Source organism: Talaromyces stipitatus, genomic scaffold (assembly GCF_000003125.1).
Source record: "Talaromyces stipitatus ATCC 10500 scf_1105507295555 genomic scaffold, whole genome shotgun sequence".
In the NCBI taxonomy this organism is placed as follows: Eukaryota; Fungi; Ascomycota; class Eurotiomycetes; order Eurotiales; family Trichocomaceae; genus Talaromyces; species Talaromyces stipitatus.
Genome location: NW_002990116.1, coordinates 3,333,932 through 3,358,932, shown reverse-complemented (window position 1 = coordinate 3,358,932; position 25,001 = coordinate 3,333,932). Strand labels below are relative to the sequence as shown.

The 25,001-nt window shown below is 46.6% G+C and overlaps 8 protein-coding genes and 3 non-coding genes across 11 annotated transcripts, besides 1 other annotated feature; 5 read left to right on the top strand and 6 right to left on the bottom strand.

The window, feature by feature from the left end:
* Positions 1 to 734: 734 nt before the first annotated feature.
* Positions 735 to 2,738, bottom strand: TSTA_123300 (MFS monosaccharide transporter (Hxt8), putative; the record flags this gene model as incomplete). The annotated part of the gene is made up of 10 exons (XM_002482545.1): positions 735 to 867; positions 928 to 1,033; positions 1,097 to 1,210; positions 1,273 to 1,412; positions 1,467 to 1,596; positions 1,650 to 1,659; positions 1,717 to 2,197; positions 2,255 to 2,507; positions 2,568 to 2,595; positions 2,673 to 2,738. 10 exons carry the CDS (start codon positions 2,736 to 2,738, stop codon positions 735 to 737), a joined length of 1,461 nt encoding a protein of 486 aa, XP_002482590.1.
* A 2,600-nt stretch (positions 2,739 to 5,338) lies between these two features.
* On the bottom strand, positions 5,339 to 7,822 carry TSTA_123290 (uncharacterized protein; the record flags this gene model as incomplete). The annotated part of the gene is made up of 4 exons (XM_002482544.1): positions 5,339 to 6,168; positions 6,216 to 7,288; positions 7,347 to 7,456; positions 7,517 to 7,822. 4 exons carry the CDS (start codon positions 7,820 to 7,822, stop codon positions 5,342 to 5,344), a joined length of 2,316 nt encoding a protein of 771 aa, XP_002482589.1. The 3' UTR covers positions 5,339 to 5,341.
* A 1,851-nt stretch (positions 7,823 to 9,673) lies between these two features.
* On the bottom strand, positions 9,674 to 12,063 carry TSTA_123280 (C6 transcription factor, putative). Its single transcript, XM_002482543.1, has 5 exons — positions 11,962 to 12,063; positions 11,772 to 11,900; positions 11,033 to 11,717; positions 10,465 to 10,983; positions 9,674 to 10,413 (listed from the first exon to the last, which is right to left on the bottom strand). Exons 1-5 carry the CDS (start codon positions 12,057 to 12,059, stop codon positions 9,808 to 9,810), a joined length of 2,037 nt encoding a protein of 678 aa, XP_002482588.1. The 5' UTR covers positions 12,060 to 12,063; the 3' UTR covers positions 9,674 to 9,807.
* A 374-nt stretch (positions 12,064 to 12,437) lies between these two features.
* On the top strand, positions 12,438 to 12,531 carry TSTA_123270. The gene has a single exon. It is a non-coding gene; the product is annotated as a tRNA-Asp (tRNA).
* A 76-nt stretch (positions 12,532 to 12,607) lies between these two features.
* On the top strand, positions 12,608 to 12,699 carry TSTA_123260. Its single transcript has one exon. It is a non-coding gene; the product is annotated as a tRNA-Asp (tRNA).
* A 1,203-nt stretch (positions 12,700 to 13,902) lies between these two features.
* On the bottom strand, positions 13,903 to 13,996 carry TSTA_123250. The gene has a single exon. It is a non-coding gene; the product is annotated as a tRNA-Asp (tRNA).
* Positions 13,997 to 14,360: 364 nt separating this feature from the next.
* Positions 14,361 to 18,673, top strand: TSTA_123240 (5-oxoprolinase, putative; the record flags this gene model as incomplete). The annotated part of the gene is made up of 3 exons (XM_002482542.1): positions 14,361 to 14,428; positions 14,489 to 14,686; positions 14,742 to 18,673. The coding sequence occupies 3 exons, from the start codon at positions 14,361 to 14,363 to the stop codon at positions 18,355 to 18,357; spliced, it is 3,882 nt and encodes a 1,293-aa protein (XP_002482587.1). The 3' UTR covers positions 18,358 to 18,673.
* Positions 18,674 to 18,928: 255 nt separating this feature from the next.
* Positions 18,929 to 20,206, top strand: TSTA_123230 (pectin methylesterase, putative; the record flags this gene model as incomplete). Its single annotated transcript, XM_002482541.1, has 2 exons — positions 18,929 to 19,576; positions 19,637 to 20,206. 2 exons carry the CDS (start codon positions 18,929 to 18,931, stop codon positions 20,204 to 20,206), a joined length of 1,218 nt encoding a protein of 405 aa, XP_002482586.1.
* Positions 20,207 to 20,692: 486 nt separating this feature from the next.
* On the top strand, positions 20,693 to 21,419 carry TSTA_123220 (uncharacterized protein; the record flags this gene model as incomplete). The annotated part of the gene is made up of 2 exons (XM_002482540.1): positions 20,693 to 21,324; positions 21,362 to 21,419. The coding sequence occupies 2 exons, from the start codon at positions 20,693 to 20,695 to the stop codon at positions 21,417 to 21,419; spliced, it is 690 nt and encodes a 229-aa protein (XP_002482585.1).
* Positions 21,372 to 22,916, bottom strand: TSTA_123210 (transcription elongation factor S-II). The gene is made up of 2 exons (XM_002482539.1): positions 22,653 to 22,916; positions 21,372 to 22,486 (listed from the first exon to the last, which is right to left on the bottom strand). The coding sequence occupies exon 2, from the start codon at positions 22,474 to 22,476 to the stop codon at positions 21,586 to 21,588; it is 891 nt and encodes a 296-aa protein (XP_002482584.1). The 5' UTR covers positions 22,477 to 22,486; positions 22,653 to 22,916; the 3' UTR covers positions 21,372 to 21,585.
* Positions 22,917 to 23,072: 156 nt separating this feature from the next.
* Positions 23,073 to 24,777, bottom strand: TSTA_123200 (ran GTPase activating protein 1 (RNA1 protein)). The gene has a single exon (XM_002482538.1). It carries the CDS (start codon positions 24,691 to 24,693, stop codon positions 23,443 to 23,445), a length of 1,251 nt encoding a protein of 416 aa, XP_002482583.1. The 5' UTR covers positions 24,694 to 24,777; the 3' UTR covers positions 23,073 to 23,442.
* Positions 23,561 to 23,616: a sequence feature (GA-rich).
* Positions 24,778 to 25,001: the final 224 nt, after the last annotated feature.

Here is a 25,001-nt window from a genome sequence, read left to right as displayed (position 1 = left end):
TGCCATACGAGGCATAGACAATTGAGTATAAAACAAGCCACCTGGGCAATACTTGGACAGAGTTAGTTAATCATTCGAGAATGCCTACTTAGACATCCAGGGTCAAGGCTTTTTGCTCAGATCTTGTGGCTGACGTTGGCTGAATTGTATACGTGTAAGCTATACCATTTTCTGGCAAGAACCGGAACAGTACTTTGCCGCGAAAGTATTTTGCGACTGCATGGTAGGGGTCTTACATTTGCTTCTTGGAATATATAGAAAGATGGAGTTGGACGACGCTCACATCTTCGGATATGGGGTGGATCGGGAAGATAGGTCTAGATTAAGCGATATGCTTCCGTTCGTGCGTATGGTGCTTATACATTCCTGCTAAGAATAATCATGACCACGGTTAGGTGTTGTTGGATTGACTTTTAGTTAGAAAGATGACAAGTTTACAAGCTGGATTCCCGATGCCGGCGTTCTCATGCATTCATTACCTGGATCGGTCTTCTTCATGGAAATATAGGTAACATTGGAAATATCTGCTCGATACATTTCTTGGTCGTATTGGTGAAGTACCTGCGAGTATAGGGAGTAAAACTCATTCAACAATCGGACAGCTTCGTATAGATACACGGATCCATTCGTATCACATATCAATCCTCATTAGAATTATCATTTATCACAGGATCACATCTCAGAAAGACACAGATAAATCATCATTTCATCCCCGCAAACAGAAGTATATCCCTCTATTCGATATGCTCTGCCTGGTTCTTAGCAGCTGTAATGGCTTCTTCGGTAGCAACATCGACATCCTCCACTTCAACGACACGATCACCAAAGTCAGCTGCAATTTCCTCCAAAGTTTTCTGCTTCGTTTCACTAAACGTTTACCCACAGTATTAGCTCGAGCCTTAAACCAGTAAAGAAAGAAAGACATACGGAAAGTAAAAATATGCAATCGTCAGGAAGAATGCAGTACACGCTACGAAAACATAGTAATAATTCTCGTGAATGTTCGCAAAGGCGCTTGGACCTGCTTCGGTGACTGTTTGAGACATAGATTATTAGCAATAGCTATGAATAATCCGATATTCGGATAAAAACTTACTAGCAACGTTGACGATGAAATGTGACGCAGCAGCCAAACCCATAACTTTGCTTCGCATGTTGATGGGAAGGACTTCGGCGCCGTAGATCCATGTTGTACTGTTGAGCATGCCATCTATCATGACAATCAGCATTTATCCGTCCGTTTGATTACTTGTGGGTAGAAATGAAACGTACAATACCAAACAACAAAAAGATAAATACCCAAAATGGCAAAGCCTTTCCCAACGCGGTTGTGCGTGTTCTGAAATTCGCGTTGCATGACCGCGGCGTAGATCTCGATGAGGATGATTCCTCCAAGCCCGGCGAGAATCATTCTTCCCAAAGTTAGTTAGGTTGTTTTCTAGTAACTGGATTGATGGACGACTTACTTTCGTCGACCCCATTGGTCAGTCAGGAATTTGGTTGTGAGTACGTTGGAGAGGAAAGCAATCGTGCCATAGACGCCGGAGAGAGCCAGGATCATCTTAGAGCTGATTCCGAGGGATTTGTAAAGCGTGGCTGTTGGATATGTCAGCGCCAGGCCTAAATAATTAGTAGATTGTAAATCCTACTTTGGTAATACTGTAGAAATGTTAGCAACTCGGTCAGCATCAACGCTTAGAAAGGGGTGCACCATACCTGAATAACGTTAACACCCGTCAAAGAAGTCATAGTCTGCACTGCAACAGAAACCAAAACTCGATGACGATACAACTTGAAAATCTCTTTATACGATTTCAATTCTCGCTGTATCTCATACTCAATCTGAGCCTTCATCAAGGTGAATTCTTCATGCATTTCATGCGAATGCAAGTCTCGCCGAATCTTGATGAATTCCCTCCTGGCCTGCTCAATTTTTCCTTGTCGAATGAGTTGACGTGGTGAATTGGGCATGAAAGTGGCCAAACCGATGAACATGATTATGCCCCACGGTAGTTGGATGCCGAGTGGTAAGCGCCATTGAACTGTGCCGTTTGTTGCGTAGGAGCACGCGAAGCCAACCCAGTTGGATGCCATGGTACCGAACGCGATACCGACGCCGGATATACCGCCGATCAAGCCACGATGTTGTGGTGCTGAAATTTCGGAGAGATAGACTGGGACTGTGGCGACCATTCCACTATGACACATTAAGAAACGATGCCCCTGAACGGTTGTGATCCATAGATATACATACCCAACAGCAAACCCGGCCAAAGCACGTCCTGCCAAAAACATACCGATATTGACAGATCCGGTTTGAATAGCACAGCCGATAGTCACGATAACACATTCCAGTTGCATAAAACGAATACGACCAAGTCTGTCACCAATGAATGTCTGAGTGAGAGCTCCGAGTGCTTCGCCGGCGATATAGACTGAAACTACTGCGCCAGTCAAACCATTGGATGGATGACCCATGTATTCGATCCAACTTTGATGAGCAATTGCTAGAGATTTCTTCATTCAGTTTTGTGGTGAGGTGGTTCTTGTCTTGTGTGAGGACTAACTTGTGGTGGCAATGCCGGTGTCGAAGCCCTGCAACAGATGTTAGTTGTTGACGACACCGTACTCCTCAAACGTGTTGAGCTAACAGAAGTTCAGTCAAAACGTACAAACAGAAATGTCCCAATGGCAGCGAACAAGGCAACACCAAACGTATACCAGTTATTTCCTGCCATCTTGTCTTGATCTCAGTGTCGGGGTTCAATGCGGATTCCAAGGTTCTGATACTGTTCCGGGTGAGACCGTGAAACAATAAAGATGAAGATATATCATCTAAGGGATATTTCCCCGCTTATTATATACCTAGGTAGCAAAACCACGAGGCCAGTTGTCTATCGGGTCCCTGCCGATACCCAGGTAGGTACCATAAGATGATCGAGGAAGATATCAAGTATACTATTCAGCCTCAGACCCTTTGATTAGTATTACGCTCGACCATTCGGCGGAAATTCGGTTCGATAAACGTCAAAACGTCTCAAATTGGACCTATCCTGTAGATGTTAGCCAAGGTTAAATAATAAGTAAGTGTCTTGAGGGCGCTTGGTCAAAAGTCTGGGGTCGTGCGTGTGGGGGTCCCGTGGGGAAGGATACCCTAATTTGTGAACTATCCCGAGCTGAGCAGAAGTTGAGGGAGACTGCTGAAGATATGAGATGACTTGTATGTATACAAATGTAAAGGCTAGGTTTATGCTAATTGGCAGTAAACAGTGAGATCCAACAAGGGCTTCTGTCTGACGATTCCCTCCCCCCGCATACTGCATGAAGCCTTGAGTGTATAGAGCAAGGCCCCAATGCAGGGCTATCCTACATCTATTTAGTGCTTATTCCTTCGGTGAAAATGAACGATACCCGGGGTATTGTAATAACATGGTTGGCACGAAGATTCCTTGTTCGTGTTATCTCTGCTGTTCACCGACTCTGTCGATAGGAAAGTGTGGCCTAAATGCTTCTCATTAATCTATTGACAGGCGCTTGAAGTACAAGCTAGTTCTTTCGAGATTGGAAGATATATTCTGAGATTCTTTCCTCTGTTTCCAGGCTGGTACTCTCATCGTACCTACCTGCTCATGCACACGGAGTAATCAGTACCAAAAAAGCCGTGTTCAAACGCCCAGAACACATTCCATGATCAAACTCGGTGTTCGTATGAATCAAACCCGAAAATCCACCAGATGAGCCATAACATGACTCATTCGAAAGTAAGATAGATTATGTGCACTAAATGGTGATTAGAAATTTGAAAGTCGGAGTTGTTCCGTGAAGTCTTAGCCGAAGCTGTCCATGCTCTCGGCGATATCCCGTGGTCTCCTCTGCCAGTCATTCCCTGATTGGTTACTTGTTATTATTGTGAAGGCCAGGTTTCTCAGGTACCACGTTAACATAGACAAGAACGACGCAATGATATCCCTGGTATGCTACTGTCACCTCATACAGATGCACTTCTGGCTCAACATGTGGTTCTACAAATCTATTGACTTGCACAACCGTTTCCGAGAGGGACAATACAGGTCCTGCTCGTCTAGATTCAGCATCTCAGAAGCTGAGGAAGACCTGGACCAGCTCGGACATAATTCACGGACTCCGTATACGAGAGCTCATTGTAGAAATCTTCTGTTCTGCGTTCTTTGTCTGAGTAGTAAATCATCATCGTCGTATCTAGATCAACTCGATCTTCAGGCCAGCGGGAATAGGGGAAGAAACACCCAGTTCAACACGTGCAGAGTAGGAATCCAGCGTGAAATCAGACCGCTCCGACAACTCAAGATAGACTGTCTTTCTTGGACGACGATGGGGATTGTGCGCTCTCATTTTCGAAGACTTACGCTACTATTAATTTCACAGTAGGCATCACCATTTAAGAAGGGGTGTAAAGCGTAAGACGCGGGGGGTAGAGGGATTATAACCACTATCCAGGGATCTAAGACAGAGTTGTCATCTTTCAGGGTCTCAGATATCACTCGATGATTTAAAGGAGTGTTTCTAGTTCGCCAATTATATACTAATGTTGACATAAGTTCTCACTCTCGGAAAGGGAATACATAAACCTTGGAATGATATCTAGATACATGCAGGGTTAGGCTAGAGCTGCTTCATGATACGTAACTTACCAGTATCAAGACAAGACTACATCTTCCAAATTTGCACACGGATCACAGTTAGTAGCTCGTTTTTCCTGACTACATGTCGCTCCACTTTACCGCATTTGCTCCGAAGCTTTCATATAAGTACATCTGTAAAAATCCTGCATTCCTACTCACTCAGACTAACTATACGCCTTAATCTTATCCACATATTAACCGCATGATACCCACTTAGGTCAAGAATCTCTCACTAGCCAGGCGTACCTAGGTATGTGCTATGTTCCATTGGATTTGTAAACGGCACTTAGAACTAAATCCAAGTTAACACTCATAACCCTGCAATAATACCTACATTGATGCAGACATCTGACCAATGAAACCACACAAACAACTACTAGATCCATCACACGAGACTCAAGATAGAAGCTATATACGGAGAGAATGCCGCTCTCTCGGACTTATTCCTGCCCAGACTTAAAAGGCATATAAACTAGTTTGAAAATGTATATATTTCATCAAGACATAACATTATTCTCCAGCCTCCTTTTGTCATGAAAAGTTCCTAATCCGAAATGTCCCATAACCACGCCGAAATCATCAAAAGAGGGGTATGAAGAAACATGAGATGAGATATACCACCCAAAAAAAAAAGAGCATGAAAGCCCGAAAATCTATCCTTGTATTCACAGAAAACGAAATTAGATGAAATTAAAGCCCATATCAGTTAACCCATAATCACCACCAGCTTCAAGACCATCCAACATCGGCAAAAATGCACCTCCGGCAGCACCTCCGACGCTACCACCCATCATCATACCGTGATGATCGTCTTCTTCGGTATTGATATTTCCGAAATTCGGGTCAAGAGACAAGAAGGATGGTTGTTCGGGTATTTCGGTGACGCTGTTGAATAGGGTATTATCAACTGACGAGGAGCTGTCGTGGTGGTGCACAAGAGAGGGACTCATTGTGTTGAGTCCTCTTGCAGTTTGGGAAGTTGTATGTGTGGTTTCCCATGGAAATGCGGTGACTGAGTGTGAAATGCTGCTGCTGTTATTGCTGCTCGGACTACCGCGCGAATACTGGGAGGACTGTTGGAGCATCTTCGCAAGTCCATCGGCCATCCAATGAACGAGATGATACTGGCCACAGTTTACTCGTCTGAAAAAATCGATAACTCGCTGGATAAGTGTATATGTACCCGCGACATCAATGCCGAGGTCGTCACGATACCGATCCGCGACTTTGAGTAGTACGACGCATGCGAGTGAGATCATGGTATGGAAATAGTGTGGTGCACCAACAATGCTGCGTCGGATGGCGGCGTCGTTTAATAAGAATTCGAGGATGGTGGTCGCGTGGGATACGGCTGTTGAGGCTGCATCCTTGAAATATGAGGGGATGTGTTCGATGTGATCGCCGGATTTGAGGCCGCGGAAGACGTGGGAGTAAAGATGGAGTTTGCCAAAGTGATAGTGTAGGAGGACTCCTTTGGAAGGGAAGTTGCCGATGTGCTCGTTGGGGCCTGCAGGTTATTAGCATTGTCTGACGAAGGCATAGAGAGAGGCTTACGGAGTTTAGAGGACCAATGGGCCAGCCATTTATCGAGTTGATGGCTAAATGTGTTGATATGAGGCATTGCTCCGCGAGGAATAGATTTGGAAGCATCGACCCCGAAAAATTCTCGGATCTGGCTCAACAGTGTCATGAGTGCTACTTGCGACGATATTCGCATATCCGACTGTGAAGCGTGCGGAGACTCGAGATATGCGCGCCATCCACGGATGGTGTCATCCTCACGGATCATGGGCGCTCGAGTATACAATATCGACAAATGCTGATCACAGATATACAGCAAATACCACAATCGAACAGGATCAATCGAAGCTTCCGGGTCAGACGGATCCCAGCTATCCGGTGTTTGCGCCAACCCATTCGCAGAATCGATAATACGATAATAGAATTTGTGGAGATTGATATCGCTTGCCCGTCGGACAGCAAGGCCAGCTAGTGTCCATGAAACGTCGCTCAACCAATACGAGCCAATCACTAATGCGCGCAGGTAATCCAGACTAACTCGGCGTTCAAACATCGAGCCCGAAACTAGTCGGCGAAATTCTTGATTGCATGTTTCGTAGAGTTGACCATGACCTGCCTGATGTGAAGCTGCCACTGTGCAGATGCAGGCTGTGAGTAACGAGGAACTCCTACGTAGGCTTTCCAATGTCTTATATTTGCTGGCGAGACCATAGATGTATGGATCAAGCTGTGTCTGGTAAAAGTGGAATAATTTCTCGGCTTCGTCGATAGGAACCAGCCCGCGGGAGATGAAATCGTCATGATCAGATGATCGTTCATCAATTGCCTCTCCTCGTAGCGAGCGTAGGCGGGTTAGTTCGTACAGAGATTCAATGGGTACATGTGCCGAAGTTTCCTCGGCAGGGTGAAGTTGCGGAGAGAATTCAGGGTCTCTGGTGGTGGACAAGTCGACCGTGGGAGCAATGGACACTTCAGCCTCTGGAATACTGCCAGTCTCTGGTAACGGGGTGTGTAGAGAAGGTAACGATGGGAGGTTTAATGCTCGTAAGGTCTGCTCGAGTGCGGAGTGCATAATAGTCAAATCATGGCTAACTGTTTTGCGCCATCTGTCATGCTTTGTCAATTCCCATTCCCATTCCCATTCCCTGACCAATAGGCGCATACCTAGACTCTTCATCAATGAGAGTTTGCAAGCTCTTGTTAAGTTTGCACGATAGGCCTCTTTCCTTACAGCGTTTGCACGGAGGAACATCATCGTCCATGTCACATTTGATCTACCATTGTATCAGTCCGTCAACACCCATTCTCGAGCAAATTCTCAGACTGGGACTCACCTTCTGCTTCCGACAAGCAGCACATGCCTTTACCTTCCGCGTAATAGACGGCCACGCAATCTGCTCATTGTCATCCGAATGAGCACTGGCAGCTCTACGACGAGATCCGGATTTCGCCGATCGAGGTTCTGACCCGGCGTCCGTCAATGTCGGAGTGGGAGGGTGAGAGAAGTTGGCCTTGATCTCATCCGGGCTACTTGGACTTCCGGATTTGATCTGTAGATCAGTTGTTGCGGTTTTATTGGAGCCACGACGGACTGGCTGTGTCGCTGCTCCGTCGACGTGGTTCCAGGAACGTTTCGGCATGGTGATGCACGATGCAACGGATTTTTTTTTTCTTTTACCTTTTAGAGTAGCCAGTCAGGGTATTCAAGTCATCAATGGACGTCAGACAATTTGATAAAAGTTCAATTCTAGTCAACCTTCAGCTTTGCACGTATGTCATGATTCAGAAAGAAGCAAGGAATAATTTTGGGGAAGATAAAATCCGGGGGAAAGCAAGCACATGGTGACGAAGAAAAAAAGGTATGGAACCCCTCACAGACACACCACTTCCCCAATCCATCGCATCACTAGTAGTAATTGGTAGGGTCTGGCCATGAGAACTGCCAAAAGCCACCACAACTCAGTTAGACGGGATTAAAATGACTCACAACAAGCACGAATTGATTAGAATCGCATTACCAATGATCTGAATGGCCAGCCACGCCTTTATCCATTGAGAACTGAACCAACCCACTGGTCATCGCGCAACCTTCCTCTAACGACCGGCGTTATTCCGTGAATTTTGCTGCTTTCGTTCTCTAGAACTAGGGCCGTGGAGCCTTGCCTCCACTGCGGGGGCGCTTGGGACTTACTCCGTACAGAAATTGCCCTATTCGGAAATCCGCACTTGGATTGCCGACTCGTTTTCATGGAGCGAGCTCTATTCCAGGCTACTGAAGCCGGATGTTTGGTTGGTCGTGTCCTGCGGACTCAATGCGGAGGCGGTGCGCCATTGCCATGCCTTTTTGCTCTTTTGGTCGTCTGCACACATACGTAGGTGTCAAAGATGAATTGGTACAGCCATGACTCGGGCCGATTATGTACGTAGGTCGTACTGCGATGCGCTCGGCTAATTTCTAGAATCAGAATAGCCGACCGATTATCATTTCCGTTCCTTGGTCGTGTGTAAGACTGAGCCAGGGCCTGCAGGGTCTTTGCCTCTTCTAGAAAGGTACAAACCACAAGGTAGTCGAAAGTACCTTTTGAAGGCCCAGTGGCACACTCCGAAGTCTGTTGGATGAATGTTCTCGCGGGGAATTACGACGTGGGGGTTCCAGGTAAAAGTCGATGCATCCCACTACATAAGATTGGTGTGCCATGCCCACGTACGGAGTACTACGTAAGTAGACAGTGCCTAGGCATGTCATAATATTCTTGATTTCGAACAATGTGAGTACGTACTCGTACTAGGGGATCGTATCCTGTTGCAACAATAAGTGGATATCCATCACGTGGAAGTTCTCAGAAGTGTACCCCCACCCACGGAATAACCCCACGTTAAATTTACGTATTGAGGATAGCGCCAAAGCTTATCAAGGCATTAAGGCATCAAGGCAGAACTTCACTCGGGCGAGAGATCTCTTGATCATATGAATGACAAATTGACAGCTGCTTTTTTTATTCTCTCTACATCCAATCAGCTATTCCTGTTCTATACCTTCTATAAAAGGTAATCCGCACATACCATACCGCCTGATTCATTGCTATCCCACGCCTTAAGACTTGGCTAACAGCTTCGTACTTCGTAGAGTAGCCGATGCGGGATTATTCTCCCCCGGGACGTACTAGTGGCATGTAAAACATCTGCAGCTTAACGGTCCATGTGATCAGATGAATTTGATTTATTATCTTGATTGGAGGAAAAATGGCGGATCTCTCGATTGACCCTGTTGATTGAAAGGTTCCGGTGAGAAAGGAAGTTTAATAGCTAGTTAGTCACTTAGTCTTCGAAAGGCATGCCCTAAACTAGCCGGCTTATCCACTTCGAATTTAGATAGCTGAGCCTGGACCAGTTTTAGATGTAATTGACAGAAATACTTTAGTAGCATTCTGATTCTAGGTTTAAGGTTCTTCGTCATACAACACTGGAAGGTGAATTGTCACGATAGACTGCTACGCTATATACACATATCACAAAAAGGCACCGGAAACGGAACAATAACTAGATACAGCCAACCTTGGAACCTAAAATCATAATCATATCATCGGTCATAAATCATCAAATCATAACATATACACCATCCAACCTATTCAAACAATGAGGACCGCGGAATCAACATATTACCTGCCATTTCCATCCCCATCGGAAACCCATATTGAAAATCCGCCTGAGTCAAAAAGTGCTGGATAGAAGGATCACCCAATAGAGTCTGATTCAAGAATTCATTATTGATATCATTCTCCGGCATGACTGGCTCTGGGATATGCTCCATCAGCTGTACGGGCCCATTACTATGACCGCGCTCCGTAAACTCCAGCAGGGTTTTACGGATTTCAAGGAAATGTTCATAGAAGCCCGCTGCGGGTAGATTCCCGTCTTTTACCAGTGACTCCATAATATCCGATGCGGTGTCGGCGGCTTCCCGATCTGCGTCGCTGTTGTGTGTGCCGAGGATGCTGGACATCATTAGGATGATGGTTGACGAGAATAGGTAGTGGGAGTCAAAGTATCCGAAGATTGCCATTCCGCCGTCAATCCAGAGTTGGGTTAGGAGGCCGTTGGAGCTGCGGGCGGCATGGATGCAAGCGTCCGCTAGGGCCATGGTGGTTGGTGATGCGGTTGGGGCGCCTTGGCCTTGGAAACAGGATTTGAAGACGTGGAAGAGGATTGGGCGGGTGGTTAGTATCACGCACTGGTCATCTCTCATCAGTTAAGAGTCAGTACGGGCAAAGGTAAGACGCACCTGGTTAAAGCATAGATGCAACGAGGCAACATTCCTCGATGCATATCTGAAGGGCTGACTCGGCGATATCTGTACACTTTCGGGTAGGGTTTCCGCCCACGACCGTAAGTTGCGAAGGATCTTCTGTACACTTTGCACAAACGCCTTGGCTTGGTTGGAGCGGCCGTAAATATCAGACATGATATCGCCCGAGATCCTTGCCAGTTTGACGTGGGCAATAATATGGGACGGATCAGAGAATTCTTCTTGTTCGGTAGGGCTCAGTTTCTCCATTGAGGGCAGGTCGACATCGATATCACTGTCTTGAACAGTGACTGGGTGGCCCAATTTCGAGCTAGTGATGCGGTCGATAATATACACGCTCCACCAGACGCGTATACGGTTCTCTCTCTCAACCGGAGAAATGGCGTAGCCCTCAGGGACATTGTGATGTAGGCCTAGAGTAAGGCAGAGGCGAAGAGCCATTCCGGCGTAGGTATATGCTGACCTGGTTCGGTTGAGTGCCAGTGAATATAAAGCCTGTTACACATCAGAGCTCAGTCAAATTATAATGCGAGGAAAGACTTACAATAATCAAAAGTGCTTCCACATATACAACTGAAGGCTCCTCATGCATATCCTGGGTAAGACTCATTGCCTGCACAAAGAATCCAGTACCGGGGATATCGGACCCCTTAGTCGAACCCAACCGTCTGTTGGCATACATTTCCCCCATCGAGAAGAGCGCAAACAATTTGCATAGGAAAACCGTATCGTCAAGTGAACCAGTACGATAAAGCTCCTCCATCTTCTCTATAGTCGACTTGCGTAGCATCAAGTGATAATCATTCCCCAAGAAGCGTAAAGCCACTTTCAGTAATAAATGAGCATAAGCACGATTGGGTAACTGAAATCTGGGGGCTGACATGCGCAAAAACGCCTTGTGTTTGGAGTACTTGGATCGCGATAAAGGGGCGACGGGATCGTTTCCATTCAGGAATTGTCGTAATCGAGTACCAAACGCTGTACATGCCGCTTCGCCGATGTAGATTGGTTGCCATGATGCGCTATCTGTTACGAACCAGGCCTTATCCTCCATGAGAGGATTTTTGAGGTTAACGTCGACGTTGCCGATTCGTTCTGCATAGTCGCCATCTTCCTCGACGGTTTCGGGTGTGTATTGAGTTTGTGATTCTTGTCTAACTGCATCTTCTTCTGAGCCTTCTTTGCCTCCTCTGAGAAGTTTGACTTCTTGTTCTAGCCAGTTCAGGTAGCTGGTTTCTTGCACGTTAGCGATATGGAGTCGAGACCTGGAAGTAAAAGCTTACCTCTCCTGAACAGGAACTTTTCGATCTCTCTTTGGGTAAACACATTCAGTGCCCGGGGGTTGTTGAGCACAGCTGTTACACGGATTGCCTCCAGTGCATTTCACCTTATGATCATGACATCTTTTACAACTATATACAAACGATCAACGAGTTTCTAGGATTAATGGATACCGGAAATACTTAGACTTACGCTACTGCACTCCTTTGTCGTTTTGAAGGTGGCTCCTCCACCTCATCCAAAGAAACCGGAGAAGTGTCTTTCAGTGACCGACGCACAGTTTTGGGCATGTTGTTATTTTCAAGTAGTATATATGTTTAATTGCGGGTCTCGTTTCACGAAATTGAAGACGAGAGATGATGGGAGGCTCTGGGTGGGTTGTATACGGACGGGCATATAGACAGGATCCGAGTCATTATCGATAGAATGATGGCCGGCAACATCTTACAGTTACCGGAGCCGTCCTTCACCGCCTTGTGCACGGAACCACCCGCTAGAGCCGACCACCCGCTGATATCTACTGGCGCCAGGACAGACTGATGGCCAAGAGCTATTCTTGCGTTATGGAGTATAGACATTTCAAGTCGATCGGGGACAATGCCTGTTGTTGAGAACTTCGTAAGTTTTTTGATCATATATCAAAATAGCAGCCCACATTTCCATTCAATTCCTCGATGGTCTAACGGTCATGATTTCCGCTTGTCATATCCAGTTGTCGGATAACAAGCGCGGGAGACCTGGGTTCGACTCCCAGTCGGGGAGTTTTCGTTTTTTTCTTTTTCAGTGCTTCCCTCCATATTTTCGCTGGAAGGAAGAATTTGAGATCAGGAGCATCAAGTCCTCGATGGTCTAACGGTCATGATTTCCGCTTGTCATTACAAACGAGTAATTCAAGCGCGGGAGACCTGGGTTCGACTCCCAGTCGGGGAGATATTTTTGCTTTGTGTAAATCTTTTTTTTTATCGGATTCATTGGGTTATATCCGTTCCACTGTAATTCTCGCTCGTCAATGTGTGGAATATCTCCTCCTTCCTCAGGAATAGACACAGAGATACCACTCTCCTTTGATGTCTTTCTTTCCGATATAACACCCACACGTGCCACAGAAGCACCGTGCTAACTTCACATTTTCGTGGAAGTACCTCTTAAGCTCTCTTGACTTGACGGCGTGATGAAGACGGTTTAAACTAGGTGAAACCGGGGTGTAGAAAGAGAGTGGCTGTGCGGCAGGCACTCCATTAGCAGAGGTAGGCCTTTAAGCGGGACGGTGAAAGTAGCGTTCTGCGGCAGTGATAGGTAGGTTGCTGTTAGGATTCTGTCAGCCATTCCGAACTCATTTATTATTCAATGAAGTAGGCGAGAGCCTCGTGGAATCTTGGAAATTGATATATATGCAATATGATATTCCCGGAGTGATGTGGGAAGATCGACTTGTAGTGGCACGTGTTACATCATAGGAAGTACATTTCCACCAATGATATTAATCCAATGAAGAATTTGCAGAGGATAGCAGTGTTATTGACACATCTCTCATTGTGATATTAAGACAGTTTTCATCTTGAAAGCTTCTACCACGAGTGTGTCATCGAGCAGTGCTTCTTCTACCACGTCTACCTCTGACGCCAGTCGGAGATACTGATTCTTCTAGGTAATAAGTCGTTCATGTCTTCGACGCTTTTTTTAAGTTGTATATATATATGTGACACCGCTGAATCCGTGGGTGAGAGAATAGATTTAGACAACTTCCAGCGCCTTAAGGAATTTCACACAGCTCCGAGGAATGGAATGGTGCCCAATATTGTATAGGGAGGGAGGCTCTTTAGAACATTGGTGGTAGGGTGAGGTCTAGTATGCTAAAAAGTTTTCATGTATCTTGGGTAGCCCTGATACACGCCTCACAAGTAGTGCATCTATTTTATGAGTCCAGGGGCACAAGTATGATTAACTAGCTTCTTTAAATGCGTTTGCTTAACCGAGTCTTTCAATCTGCTAGAGAATGTATGATGTATCAGCAGTATTTCGGGCCTGCGAATAAGATCAACGATAGACGACGAAGAAAAAGCGACCACGAAGCTCTTCGATTGCCTAGCGAAGAAATTGAAGTGTAGAAGCACAAAAAGAAAACAAAAACATCTCCCCGACTGGGAGTCGAACCCAGGTCTCCCGCGCTTGTTATCCAACAACTGGATATGACAAGCGGAAATCATGACCGTTAGACCATCGAGGATTAGATGACTGATTAAACTTATTTGAAAACATGACCCTAAACTGTTCCCATGTAGGTCGAATAGCAAATCGGCACAATCCCTATCACACCGGGACCATTCGGTTCGGCTATTTTTTTACCGTTGCCGGACCAGTTAACATATCCACCAACAACCATCGACCTTCACGACTTGTATTGCCTACATCGGCTGGATATTTCGTGGACCGAAATCCATGCTATGTTATCAGAAGGCATGATACGGACATTCGTAATCACATGATAACTGGCATGCATGATATAAAGATGCATTGCAATCACGTCGTCCGGTGGCTTACCTCCAACACGAAGATACCTTGATGCCGTTTAACCACGAATTATAATCATAATGGCTATAGAAAGTGAAACCAAAGGCATCAGAATTGCCATTGACAGGGGCGGCACATTTTGTGACTTGTACGTTCGCATACTTCTCTTATCTTCCAAGGACCCATTACTAACACCATATCGAAATAGCTGGGCAAGCATCCCTGGCAGAGAAAATGACTTGATTTTCAAGTTGTTGTCCAGAAACCCTGGAGAATATGATGATGCGCCTATCGAAGGTATCCGGCAGATCCTTGAAAAGGCTACCGGCCAGACTATTCCTAGGGGAACACCCTTGGATATTACGCCAGTCGAATCAATTCGTATGGGTACAACAGTTGCTACAAAGTGAGTATTTTTGAAAGTTAATTTCAGACGAGTACCACCTAATATGCATTGTTAGTGCACTTCTAGAAAGAAAAGGAGAGCAAGTCGCTCTTTTAATAACAAAAGGCTTCAAAGACCTTCTTGTCATTGGCAACCAGGCTCGACCGAGTATCTTCGACCTCTCAGTCTCCAAGCTCGATAGGCTATATGAAAAAGTCATCGAAGTAGACGAAAGAGTCACTATAGAAGGTTTCGCCGAAGACCCCGAACCTCAACCTATTAATATAAAATCCGACCCAGGCTTGGTCGAAGGCCTTACGGGAGAAGCAATCCGTATTTTGCAAAAGCCAGATCTTACGCAAGTCCGTCAGGATCTTCAATCGTTATGGGACGAAGGGTATCGTACCTTGGCCATTGCATTTATGCACTCTTTTGCATTCCCAGAGCATGAAGCTGTCGTGGCAGCAATTGCACGGGAGATCGGGTTCAGAGCATCGGTGTCGTCGGAACTACAACCTATGATTCGGATTGTACCTCGAGCCCAGTCGGCGACGGCGGATGCTTATCTTTCTCCAGTTATTGCGCAATATATTGAAGGATTCCGGTCAGGATTTAAGGGCCGATTAGAAGATCACAACGCCAAGAAACTCCTTTTATGTCAGTCAGATGGTGGTCTCACCTCATTCACTAGATTTACGGGCCTGCGCGCAATTCTATCTGGGCCTGCTGCCGGCGTTATTGGATGTGCTCGCACCTGCTATGATGAGGAAGACGGAACGCCCGTACTTGGTTTCGATATGGGAGGAACAAGCACAGATGTATCTCGTTATAGCGGTTCATTTGAACATGTCTTTGAAACCACCGTCTCACAGGTTGCCCTTCAAAGCCCGCAGTTAGATGTTCATACTGTAGCGGCCGGTGGAGGCTCAATGCTGTTTTGGCGAAATGGCTTGTTCGTCGCAGGTCCCGAATCTGCAGGAGCATACCCCGGCCCAGCATGCTATGGCAAAGGCGGACCTCTCACAATCACCGATGCGAATTTCTTCCTCGGCCGTATTCTGCCAGACTACTTTGCTCGTCCTCTGGACTTTGATGTCGTTAAGAAGAAATTCTTGGAACTCACCGAAGTTGTCAATGCAGAAAAGAAAGGCACCGAAACCCTGACACCGGAAGAGGTCGCTATGGGCTTCCTTCTCGTGGCAAATGCATCTATGACACGGCCCATCCGTGCTCTGAGCGAGGGAAGAGGTTATGAGACTGCCGCTCATAACCTAGTTTGCTTCGGCGGTGCTGGAGGGCAACATGCAACTGCAATTGCGCGGGATCTCGGTATCCGACGAGTACTCATTCATCGCTTCTCTAGCATCTTGTCAGCCTATGGAATGGCTCTTGCAGATGTTGTCGTTGAGCTCCAAGAGCCTGAGTCGGGTGTCTATACCAAGGAGTCCGCTGCTCGTTTCGAGAAGCGAGCTGAAGCCCTCCGTGAGCGAAGTACGAAGCAGCTCATTGAGGAAGGATTCACCCAAGATCAGATATCGCATGAAGTATTCCTCAACATGCGTTATCGCGGCAGCGATACTTCCCTCATGATCTGTCAGTCTGATGCCGCCGACTTCTCCGAAGGCTTTATTGCTCGTCATAAACGGGAGTTTGGATTTACTCAACCACGCGAGATCCTAGTGGACGACGTGCGTGTCCGATCCGTTGGCAAGGCAGTAGATGTCAAGATCAAAAGCCCATTCAAACAACTCAAAGAAATCCGTCGGTCTTCTCAGCAAGATCCGAAACCTGCTCTTATTCGAAAAGTATACTTCGAAAAGGAGGGATGGACAGATGCACGTATATTCCACCTGCAAGACGTACCCAAAGGAAGCGTTATTCTCGGACCAGCCATGATTATCGACGCAACTCAGACCATCGTCGTCGATCCTGCTAGCGAAGCGACTGTGCTGGATGAACATGTTGTCATTGATCTACTTGATGCAGAGACCAAAAAGATATCCGCAGATGAGGTTGATCCCATTCAACTATCTGTCTTCAGTCATCGTTTCATGAGCGTCGCTGAGCAGACGGGTGAGACTCTTCGAAAGACGTCGATATCGACCAATATCAAGGAACGTCTTGATTATAGCTGTGCAGTCTTTTCTGCAGACGGTCAATTGGTCGCTAATGCACCACACATACCTGCGCATCTGGGATCAATGTCCTACGCAATCGCATATCAAGCAAGACGGTATGCAAAGGGGGAATTGAAACCAGGCGATGTGATACTCTCGAACCATCCCGTTGCTGGCGGTACCCATCTTCCGGACTTGACTGTTACGACACCCGTCTTTGATGAAAATGATCCGACCAAGATTCTTTTCTTTGTAGCCAACCGTGGCCATCATGCTGATATCGGCGGTATTGCTGCGGGAAGCATGCCACCCAACTCGACTGAACTGTGGCAGGAAGGTGCTGCTATTGAGTCGTTCAAGATGGTGAAAGAGGGTGTCTTTGATGAAGAGGGTGTCGCCCATCTTCTCTACGACGTCCCAGCTACATATCCCGGCTGCAGCGGCACCAGAACACTAAACGACAACATTTCCGACCTCAAAGCAGGAATTGCAGCAAATAACAAGGGGATTCATCTAATTCAAGGTCTGGTGCGCGAATATAACTGGCCCGTCGTCGAACTGTACATGCGTGCAGTACAAAAAAATGCCGAAGAGACCGTGCGCAGTCTACTTAAGGACTTTAGTCGTCGCTTCCAAGGTCAACCTCTTGAGGCAGTTGATTACATGGATGACGGAACACCATTAGCCTTAAAAATCACCATCGACCCCGCTGACGGATCTGCCAATTTCGACTTCACCGGCACCGGTCCCGAAGCATTGAATAACCTGAATAGTCCACCAGCAGTCATGTACAGCGGTATCATGTACTGTCTCCGATCCATGATATCCTCCGATATCCCCCTGAACCAAGGATGCCTGGCACCCATCAACGTCGTCTGCCCACCAAACACAATCCTCTCCCCAAGTATGAAAGCCGCAACAGTGGGCTCAAACGTTGAAACCGCACAACGCATAATCGATGTTATTCTTAAAGCATTCCGAGTCATGGGTGCTAGTCAGGGAACATGCAACAATCTCACTTTTGGGTACGGCGGTAAAGATCCCGTTACTGGAGCCGTGACCAAGGGCTTTGGATACTACGAAACCATCGCCGGTGGTGCGGGTGCAGGCGCAAACTGGGAGGGTCAATCTGGTGTTCATACTGGTAGCACCAATACACGCATGACTGACCCGGAGACGTTTGAAAAACGCTACCCTGTTCTCCTTCGCGAATTTAGTATTCGCAAGGGTAGTGGTGGCGCTGGCCGAAATCGAGGTGGTGATGGCTGTATTCGCGATATTGAGTTACGACGTCCGTTGCAAGTTAGTATTCTATCTGAAAGACGAGTTGTGGCGCCGTACGGTATGGCTGGCGGAGAGGATGGGAAGAGAGGTGTCAATCTATGGGTACGAAAGGATCCTATAGATGGATCTGTGAGAACGATATCTGTGGGCGCAAAGGCATCCATGGAGATGAATACAGGTGATAGGTTTATTGTGCAGACCCCTGGTGGTGGCGGTTATGGTGTACCGCCGGATAAGAAGCGAGATGTTGAGGCGCTAGATGAGTTTGTTGTAAAACGTGCCGTTATGTAGATTGTCTTGTCTTTTACGATATGATTGTGATATGCACTCTTATTCCTTGACCTTAACTATTTCTATTATCCCCAACTTCCCAGTTTATTGTCAACAGAGTGATACCTAGGTATGATTGATCATATAGGCCTATACTATGTTTTGTTTCATGAATATAAGAGGTGGACACAATTTCTCCGTATCCTAGCCCTAAACGGAGATATGCAGGCCCAAGCTATCTACGAATCAGGACGGCGTTATCCGGGAAAAAGCTTTCTCGAGGAACAGCTCTAAATTGGGTTTATGAGCTTGATTGAATTGAGTAAAGTACTATTGTTTCATGTGCTACGTATCCGGGTTAGAGGAAAACAATCTGGAATTCAAGCTCTGATTTCCCCGCAAATTCCCAGTGCCCCGGAAAAATGTAAAATGTCCTCAAGATCTTTGCATGCAGAGTGTTTACAAAAGGAGCATGAATTATCACTATGGAGGTAATGTTGTGTATGGTAGATGGTGCAGGTGAACACTCCATCAAGTACACCTGGGCATCCATACTGATGTACCACCACAAAGAGCACTACAGTTATACAAGATGAAGTTCCTAACAAAGAATAACCTCTGGAAGACTCTCGTCTCAATTTCTATTCTAATCCCCACAGCATTATCTGCTCCAGCTAGCAGAATCGATTCTCGCCTTCCCTGCCAGGCCGGCATAATCTCAGCTTGTCCAGCCAACACCATCATCGTCTCAAACGACCACTCCTCCCCTTCTTCTCAACATGCACATTTCACTTCAATCCAATCCGCAATCCTCTCCCTCCCTCACGACAACTCATCAGCAACAATCCTGATCCGCGCCGGCAACTACACCGAACAATTAAATATCACACGCCCCGGCCCTGTCACTCTTCTCGGCGAAACATGGGATCCTCTGACTGCTACCGAGAACCAGGTCACCGTATACTGGAGTGCAGCAAACAGTAACTCCAGGTACATGGACAATGCATTCACTAGTATTCTCACGGTCGCACCAACACAGAACGCCTCTCTTACCGGAGCAGGTCCAACCGGATGGCCAGTCCCAGCTGATACACCATATGGAAATTCTGATTTCCGGGCGTACAATATTGATTTTCGGAATGTATTCTCGGAGTACTCTGCCGGACCGTCATTGGCTGTTAGCGTGAGCTATGCGAATGCTGGGTTTTATTATTCAGGCTTTTATTCTTATCAGGATACGGTATGTTAGGTCATTCGGACGTTCTACCCAATCAATCCGGTTGAACTGACAAGTAAAAAGGTATATATTGGCAAACTCGGCAACGCCTACTTCTTCAACTCAATCATCGCCGGCCAGACAGATTTCTTGTATGGATTTGGCACAGCATGGCTGCAGGCATGCTCCTTACAACTCCGCTCTTGTGGTGGGGGCATAACCGCCTGGAAAGGTACAAACACTACCTATCCTAACAAGTTTGGCGTATATATCGTTGATTCCACCATAAATGCCGCCAATGCCTCAATCGCGGCAAGTATCAAGGGTAAATGTGCGCTTGGTCGACCATGGAATTCCTTACATAGATCAATATTCGCGCGGACATATGAAGATGAGAGTATTGAGAGCAGTGGTTACACTCATTGGGTCAATGGTGGTGCTGAGAATTATAAGCTCGGGGTTACGTTGCAGGCTGAATTTGAGACGTACGGACCTGGTTGGAATGAAACGGGGAGGCTTTCCGGGGGTTGGGATACGATATTGAATCGTAGCATATGGGAAGAGTACGGTGAGCCTGCGAAGGTGTTTCAGTTTGGGTACGAAAGTGGTGGGTTTGGGTATGTTGACTGGATTGATTGGACACCTTGGTTTTAGAGGTAGTCGCCATCAAAGAGTTGAACAGCTGAAGATGGTAAGAATGAACGTGGATAGTATCTATACTCTCATTTGAGAGTTATATCGCTCTCGTTATCATCCAAGTGAACAAGGATGTTAAAAATATCTTCTTTTCTATAAACTGCCTAGACAAGCTAAAGACCGAAGCCCTAATCGTTTGCCCTACTTTCCGTTTTCGGATTCTTCCTTCAAAACAATCAATCAACTGGAAGATATTTTACACTGAGCCCTGGTCAAGTCACTAGCATAAGCTCTATTCAACTCTATAAATCACTTATACATCCCAGCTTGGCGTTTAGAGAAGTTGATATCTGAAATCCTTGGGACAGCTACCTCATGACATCATCGCTCTGTCAAAAGAATAAAACATCTCAACGTTCGTTCTTTCTTTGCTTGTTGATACTTATCGCAGTGAAGTCGTGAGAGTATAACTACAACATCGCTAATCAAAGACAAAAAACAAACATGCCCATTCCCCGCCCAGCAATCCTCTCCTCAATCCACTCCCTTATCTCAGCCTTCACCTCCAACGCCTCCACTCCCACCATCCTAGCACACTTCACCACCTCCCCAACCCCTCTGGTCCACGAACACGGCTCCCCGCTTTTCCAATCTTACCTCCCCTTCCTGGGACGCGACTTCATCGGCCTCAAAGCCGTAGGCGAATACTTCGACCTTCTCGCTAAACACCTCTCCATCAGCGACGCCCACTTCGACGACGAAGATGACTGGGTCGTCGATCCACAAAATATGACCGTTTGTCTAAGGGGTCGTGCCCGGTTCACGGTCAACGATACAAAGGAATCTTGGGTGGAGACGTTTATATGGCGTGTTACTCTGTCCGAGGATTTGACGGGGGAAAGTGAACCGGATGATGCGGGTCAGGGGCTCAAAGTGCAGGAGTATAGGGTATGGGCTGATACGGGGGCTGCATATTTGGCTGCTAAGGGGGAACTGGGCGTTTTAGAAGCTGTGAGTCAGGGGAAAGGAGCAAAATCCGTCGCGGGAGCTGCGAAGAGTGATGGAGTTTTGGGGGGAAACGATTATCCGGTTAAAGATAAATTGGGGACTGGATTGTCTTTTGGTGGGAGTTCGGGGTGAAATTATTTTCTTTATTTGTATTACTATTTCAAGACTGTTAGATGAAAACGAGAATATTGTGCTAAAGTTACAATTTCAAGCAGAAGTATAAGAAGCAAAGAGAATGAAAAGTAGTGAAGCACCCGCAACTCCTTTTCCCTTCGAGATGAACGGTAGTCTCGACCTGGGATCATACTTAAGGCATGTCTGCATGAAAGGCTCTAGAAAAGACAAAACAAAAACAAGGACCGAGATCGGTATCAGACAGAAAGCAAAAGTTACTGCTTCCACGACTTTCCGCAATTCAGACAAGTACAAAACAATGTCATCGGTTCATCAGCACTGCGCGTCTGTGCCTCGGTATAAGTAACCTTGCGTTGACCACATTTACCGCACTGTAGACTTGAGCTGATACTTCGTTCGGCTTGTGCCACCATTGCTTTGTCCATATTCTCCTTATGAATCTTCTCGTCCAACGCCCTTCGCTCGTCGGATTTGAGTTCTTCGTGGGTCATTTTGACAAACTTCTCCGGCGTCACTTCGTTTGATAGCACACGCTGTCGAAGTTGTGGGTTCGATTTATTCTTCAAATTCTGGAACAGGCTTCGAATCTTCGTCTTGTATTGTTCTTTGGTTTCGGGTCCGAATGAGGTGAATGCTGCAGCTTCCACAGCTATCGCCTTTGCTAATACCACCTTCGGAAGCTCGGTAGACATAAACGATAACCCATCGTACATCAGACCCAGGCAGCTATCGCGGACTTTATTATTCGTGACGTTGGTATCAACACCATCTGCCTTCCAGGACCGTTTCTCGGGTGGAACAGTCGACTTCCTATCACCAGGTGTACTCGCCGGAGCAGGCGACGCCGTACCGGTCCGGGGTGTACTGGAACGATGCGGATTCGGCGAACCATTTGATTTCTGCTTATTCACTTCACTCCTCCATTTCGAGACAATCTCGGACGATAGGCGGGCGACGTCCTGGGCCTTGTGTTGTTTGAGTTTGTTCACCACAATACCGATTCGGGTTGAGCGGAGTAGGTCTTCTGTAGGTCGGACCCCCTTTTGGAGTTCCTTCAAGATGTTAATTATGTTGGCTGGTGGTTCGCTGGATGTCGCGGCTTTTGTGAGAGCCTTGGCTTTGAATTCGATTTCTTTGGCATCCATTTTGTATTACCTGTACAACAGTATATTTAGCGCAGATCATCAGGTCGATGCGTATAGTCGTGAAACAATGCTACTATGTAATTATGGTTGCGATAGTCGTCGCGATCCGGCAAGTGTACTGGTGACGCGATGCGACGAATTCAAAGCGAATCGACCATAAGTCAGGATATACGTACCGCTGAGATATCCACCAACAATATTAGCGTTCGAAGAGGCCTAACGGGCAGATGCGCAACAGCGCGGTGGAGTGAAACGCAAAATTGAGTAAACGTTTGTTCTAGACAACCAGTCCTGATGCCAGAAAGTCCCAAATTCGAAATCGCTGTACACAGCTAAGGAAAGAAAATAAAAGAAGAAGACAAACTGAACAAAGAGATAAGAAAATTGGGAAAGGTAGAGTTCAGGATTTACACAGTGAAGAGAGAGAGAGAAATGAAGCTGTTTTTTGCGACAGAAACACTTTGGGAAGTTGTCCGCTTGACCGCTCGGCAATCGATTTAATTGGTCCAGTGGCATCTGCCAATGTCTTTAGCCTTCTATTATCGGAGTCTGAATAATTATTTTTTAATTCATGTGAGTAAAATTTTCTTCTTGTTAAAATTTGGTATCTTGATTAATTGCTATACAAAGAGAACAGACAGGAAAGGCTCTAAGCAATGAGCATCATGGGCTAGGAGACAGGGTGGTAAGCCATGCAGCGATCATCGATGGCTGGGTGAGGCAGACCAAATCGACATGATCTATGAATCTGCTTATTTACAGCGATAGAAAAATGCAGTAAAACAACTCGAGCCTTTTGGACTTTTCATTTCTCCCGGAAGGTATTGCGGTTTCGTGTCCACATGGCCGATGAACATTGGGGGAAGCAGGACGAGAGACGGCATATGTGAGATGAGCCATGCTTCTTCGAAGGAATGCTTCTCGATGACGGGATTGTTTGTTGATAAAAAATGAAGAATGGGCTGTTTATATCCCAGCCTTGCCAAGTGCATCAGCCAACGCATCCACGTCATCATCCTTCTTCTGGCTGACAGGCTCATCCTCTGCACGTATGGTCTCCTTCAAGGTCTTATCCGCCAAATGTTCTTCCTCTTCCTCTTCCTCATCCTGCTCATCTTCATCTTCTTCCTCATCTTCCTCGAGTTCGTCTAATTCATCGATACCCCAGGTATCCTCAGGATCCTCGTCCTTGCCATGCTCCTCCTGTCTCTTTTCGAGCAATACACGCAACTCCTCAATATTGCCGTCATCCTCCATGAATTTATTTCCATTCAACTCAATACGTTTCAGAGCTGGTAGAGAGCTCTTGGCCGCGAACAAGAATTGCTTAACACCCTCCGCATTAATGTCGTTGTATTGCAAACGCAATGTCTCAACTTTCTCGTTTTTACCAGCCGCAAGAGCCTGAGCAACCTTGATACCGCCACGGGCAGACAACAAACAATCGCCAACACCAAGTTCGCGTAACGAAGCCCATCCCTGAACGACCTTGGCCAACGCATTAGATCCGAGTAACGTGAAGGTATTATCTTGCAAATCCAGGACCTCCAACCCAGCAGCGTGACTCAATCCAGCCTTCAAGAGCAGCGAAATACCTTCCTGACGAATACCATTCTGTGTCATCTTCACAGAGCGCATACCCTTCGCATGCGCCTTGTAAGCAGTCGCCCAAGCTTCCATACTTCCGTTCTCGAGCCGATTACGTCCACAGACAATCGATTCCAAAAGCGGGACATCCTTCCCCTCACTGCGCGCTTTTTCCTTTTGCTTCGCCAATTCCGTAAGTGCATCGGCAACAAGCACGCCAGCCTTAGGTCCCAAGCCATTATTATTCAAAATCAAATGCTGAAGAGGGACCGCGCGCGACAAATAATCCACAAGGGGCGCTTGCGTATTAAGTCCAAATGCATTATCCGATAAATTCACCGTATGCAAACCGGGAATCTCCAACAGCGCATTCAACAACGCCGATAACGCGGGGGGGATCTCGGACAGGAGGCGCGAAGTGAATATGTCAGCGAGATCGGCGACTTGTAGATTCTTTTGGGTTGCGAGAGCCGCAGCAAGACGTTCAGATGCGGCGACACCGATCGTGTTGCCACCGAGGTGGACTTCTGTGAATGTGGTGTCTTCGAGGAGAGGTTTTGCGTGGGTTTCGATGTCTTCTGCGGTATCGAGTTTGAGGCCTTTGCCGTCGAGGGAGAATATTTTTGCCATTTTGCGATTATGATTAAATAGATCTTTCGAAAGCGGTGGTTAGGAGATCAAGTGAAGTAGAAAGGAAACCCTCCAGAGCGCGTCGCCAAAAGAATAAATAGGAGGAGGGGCTATTGTTTTTTATTTTTTGTTCTGTTATTCGCCTTCAATAAACCCCGCCAGAATAAGCTATAATGAGCTAAACTATTTGGAGGATAGCGCATGTTCTCACTTTTTTTGTCTCACCGCCTGCCAGTCCCATAAAGATTCTGCCATCGGATCATCGGATTTCGAGATCAAGATTACTAATTGCGAATCATATTTATTTT

What these genes read in the sequence shown, in the direction of transcription:
- TSTA_123210 (XM_002482539.1), bottom strand. Translation starts at nt 22,476, where the DNA reads ATGGATGCCAAAGAAATCGAATTCAAAGCCAAGGCTCTCACAAAAGCC.
- TSTA_123200 (XM_002482538.1), bottom strand. Translation starts at nt 24,693, where the DNA reads ATGGCAAAAATATTCTCCCTCGACGGCAAAGGCCTCAAACTCGATACC.
- TSTA_123280 (XM_002482543.1), bottom strand. Translation starts at nt 12,059, where the DNA reads ATGCCCAAAACTGTGCGTCGGTCACTGAAAGACACTTCTCCGGTTTCT. An exon ending in AAAGTTCCTGTTCAGGAGAG is followed by an intron (nt 11,718 to 11,771) that starts GTAAGCTTTTAC and finishes GCAAGAAACCAG; the next exon opens with CTACCTGAACTGGCTAGAAC. An exon ending in TGGAAGCACTTTTGATTATT is followed by an intron (nt 10,984 to 11,032) that starts GTAAGTCTTTCC and finishes GATGTGTAACAG; the next exon opens with GCTTTATATTCACTGGCACT.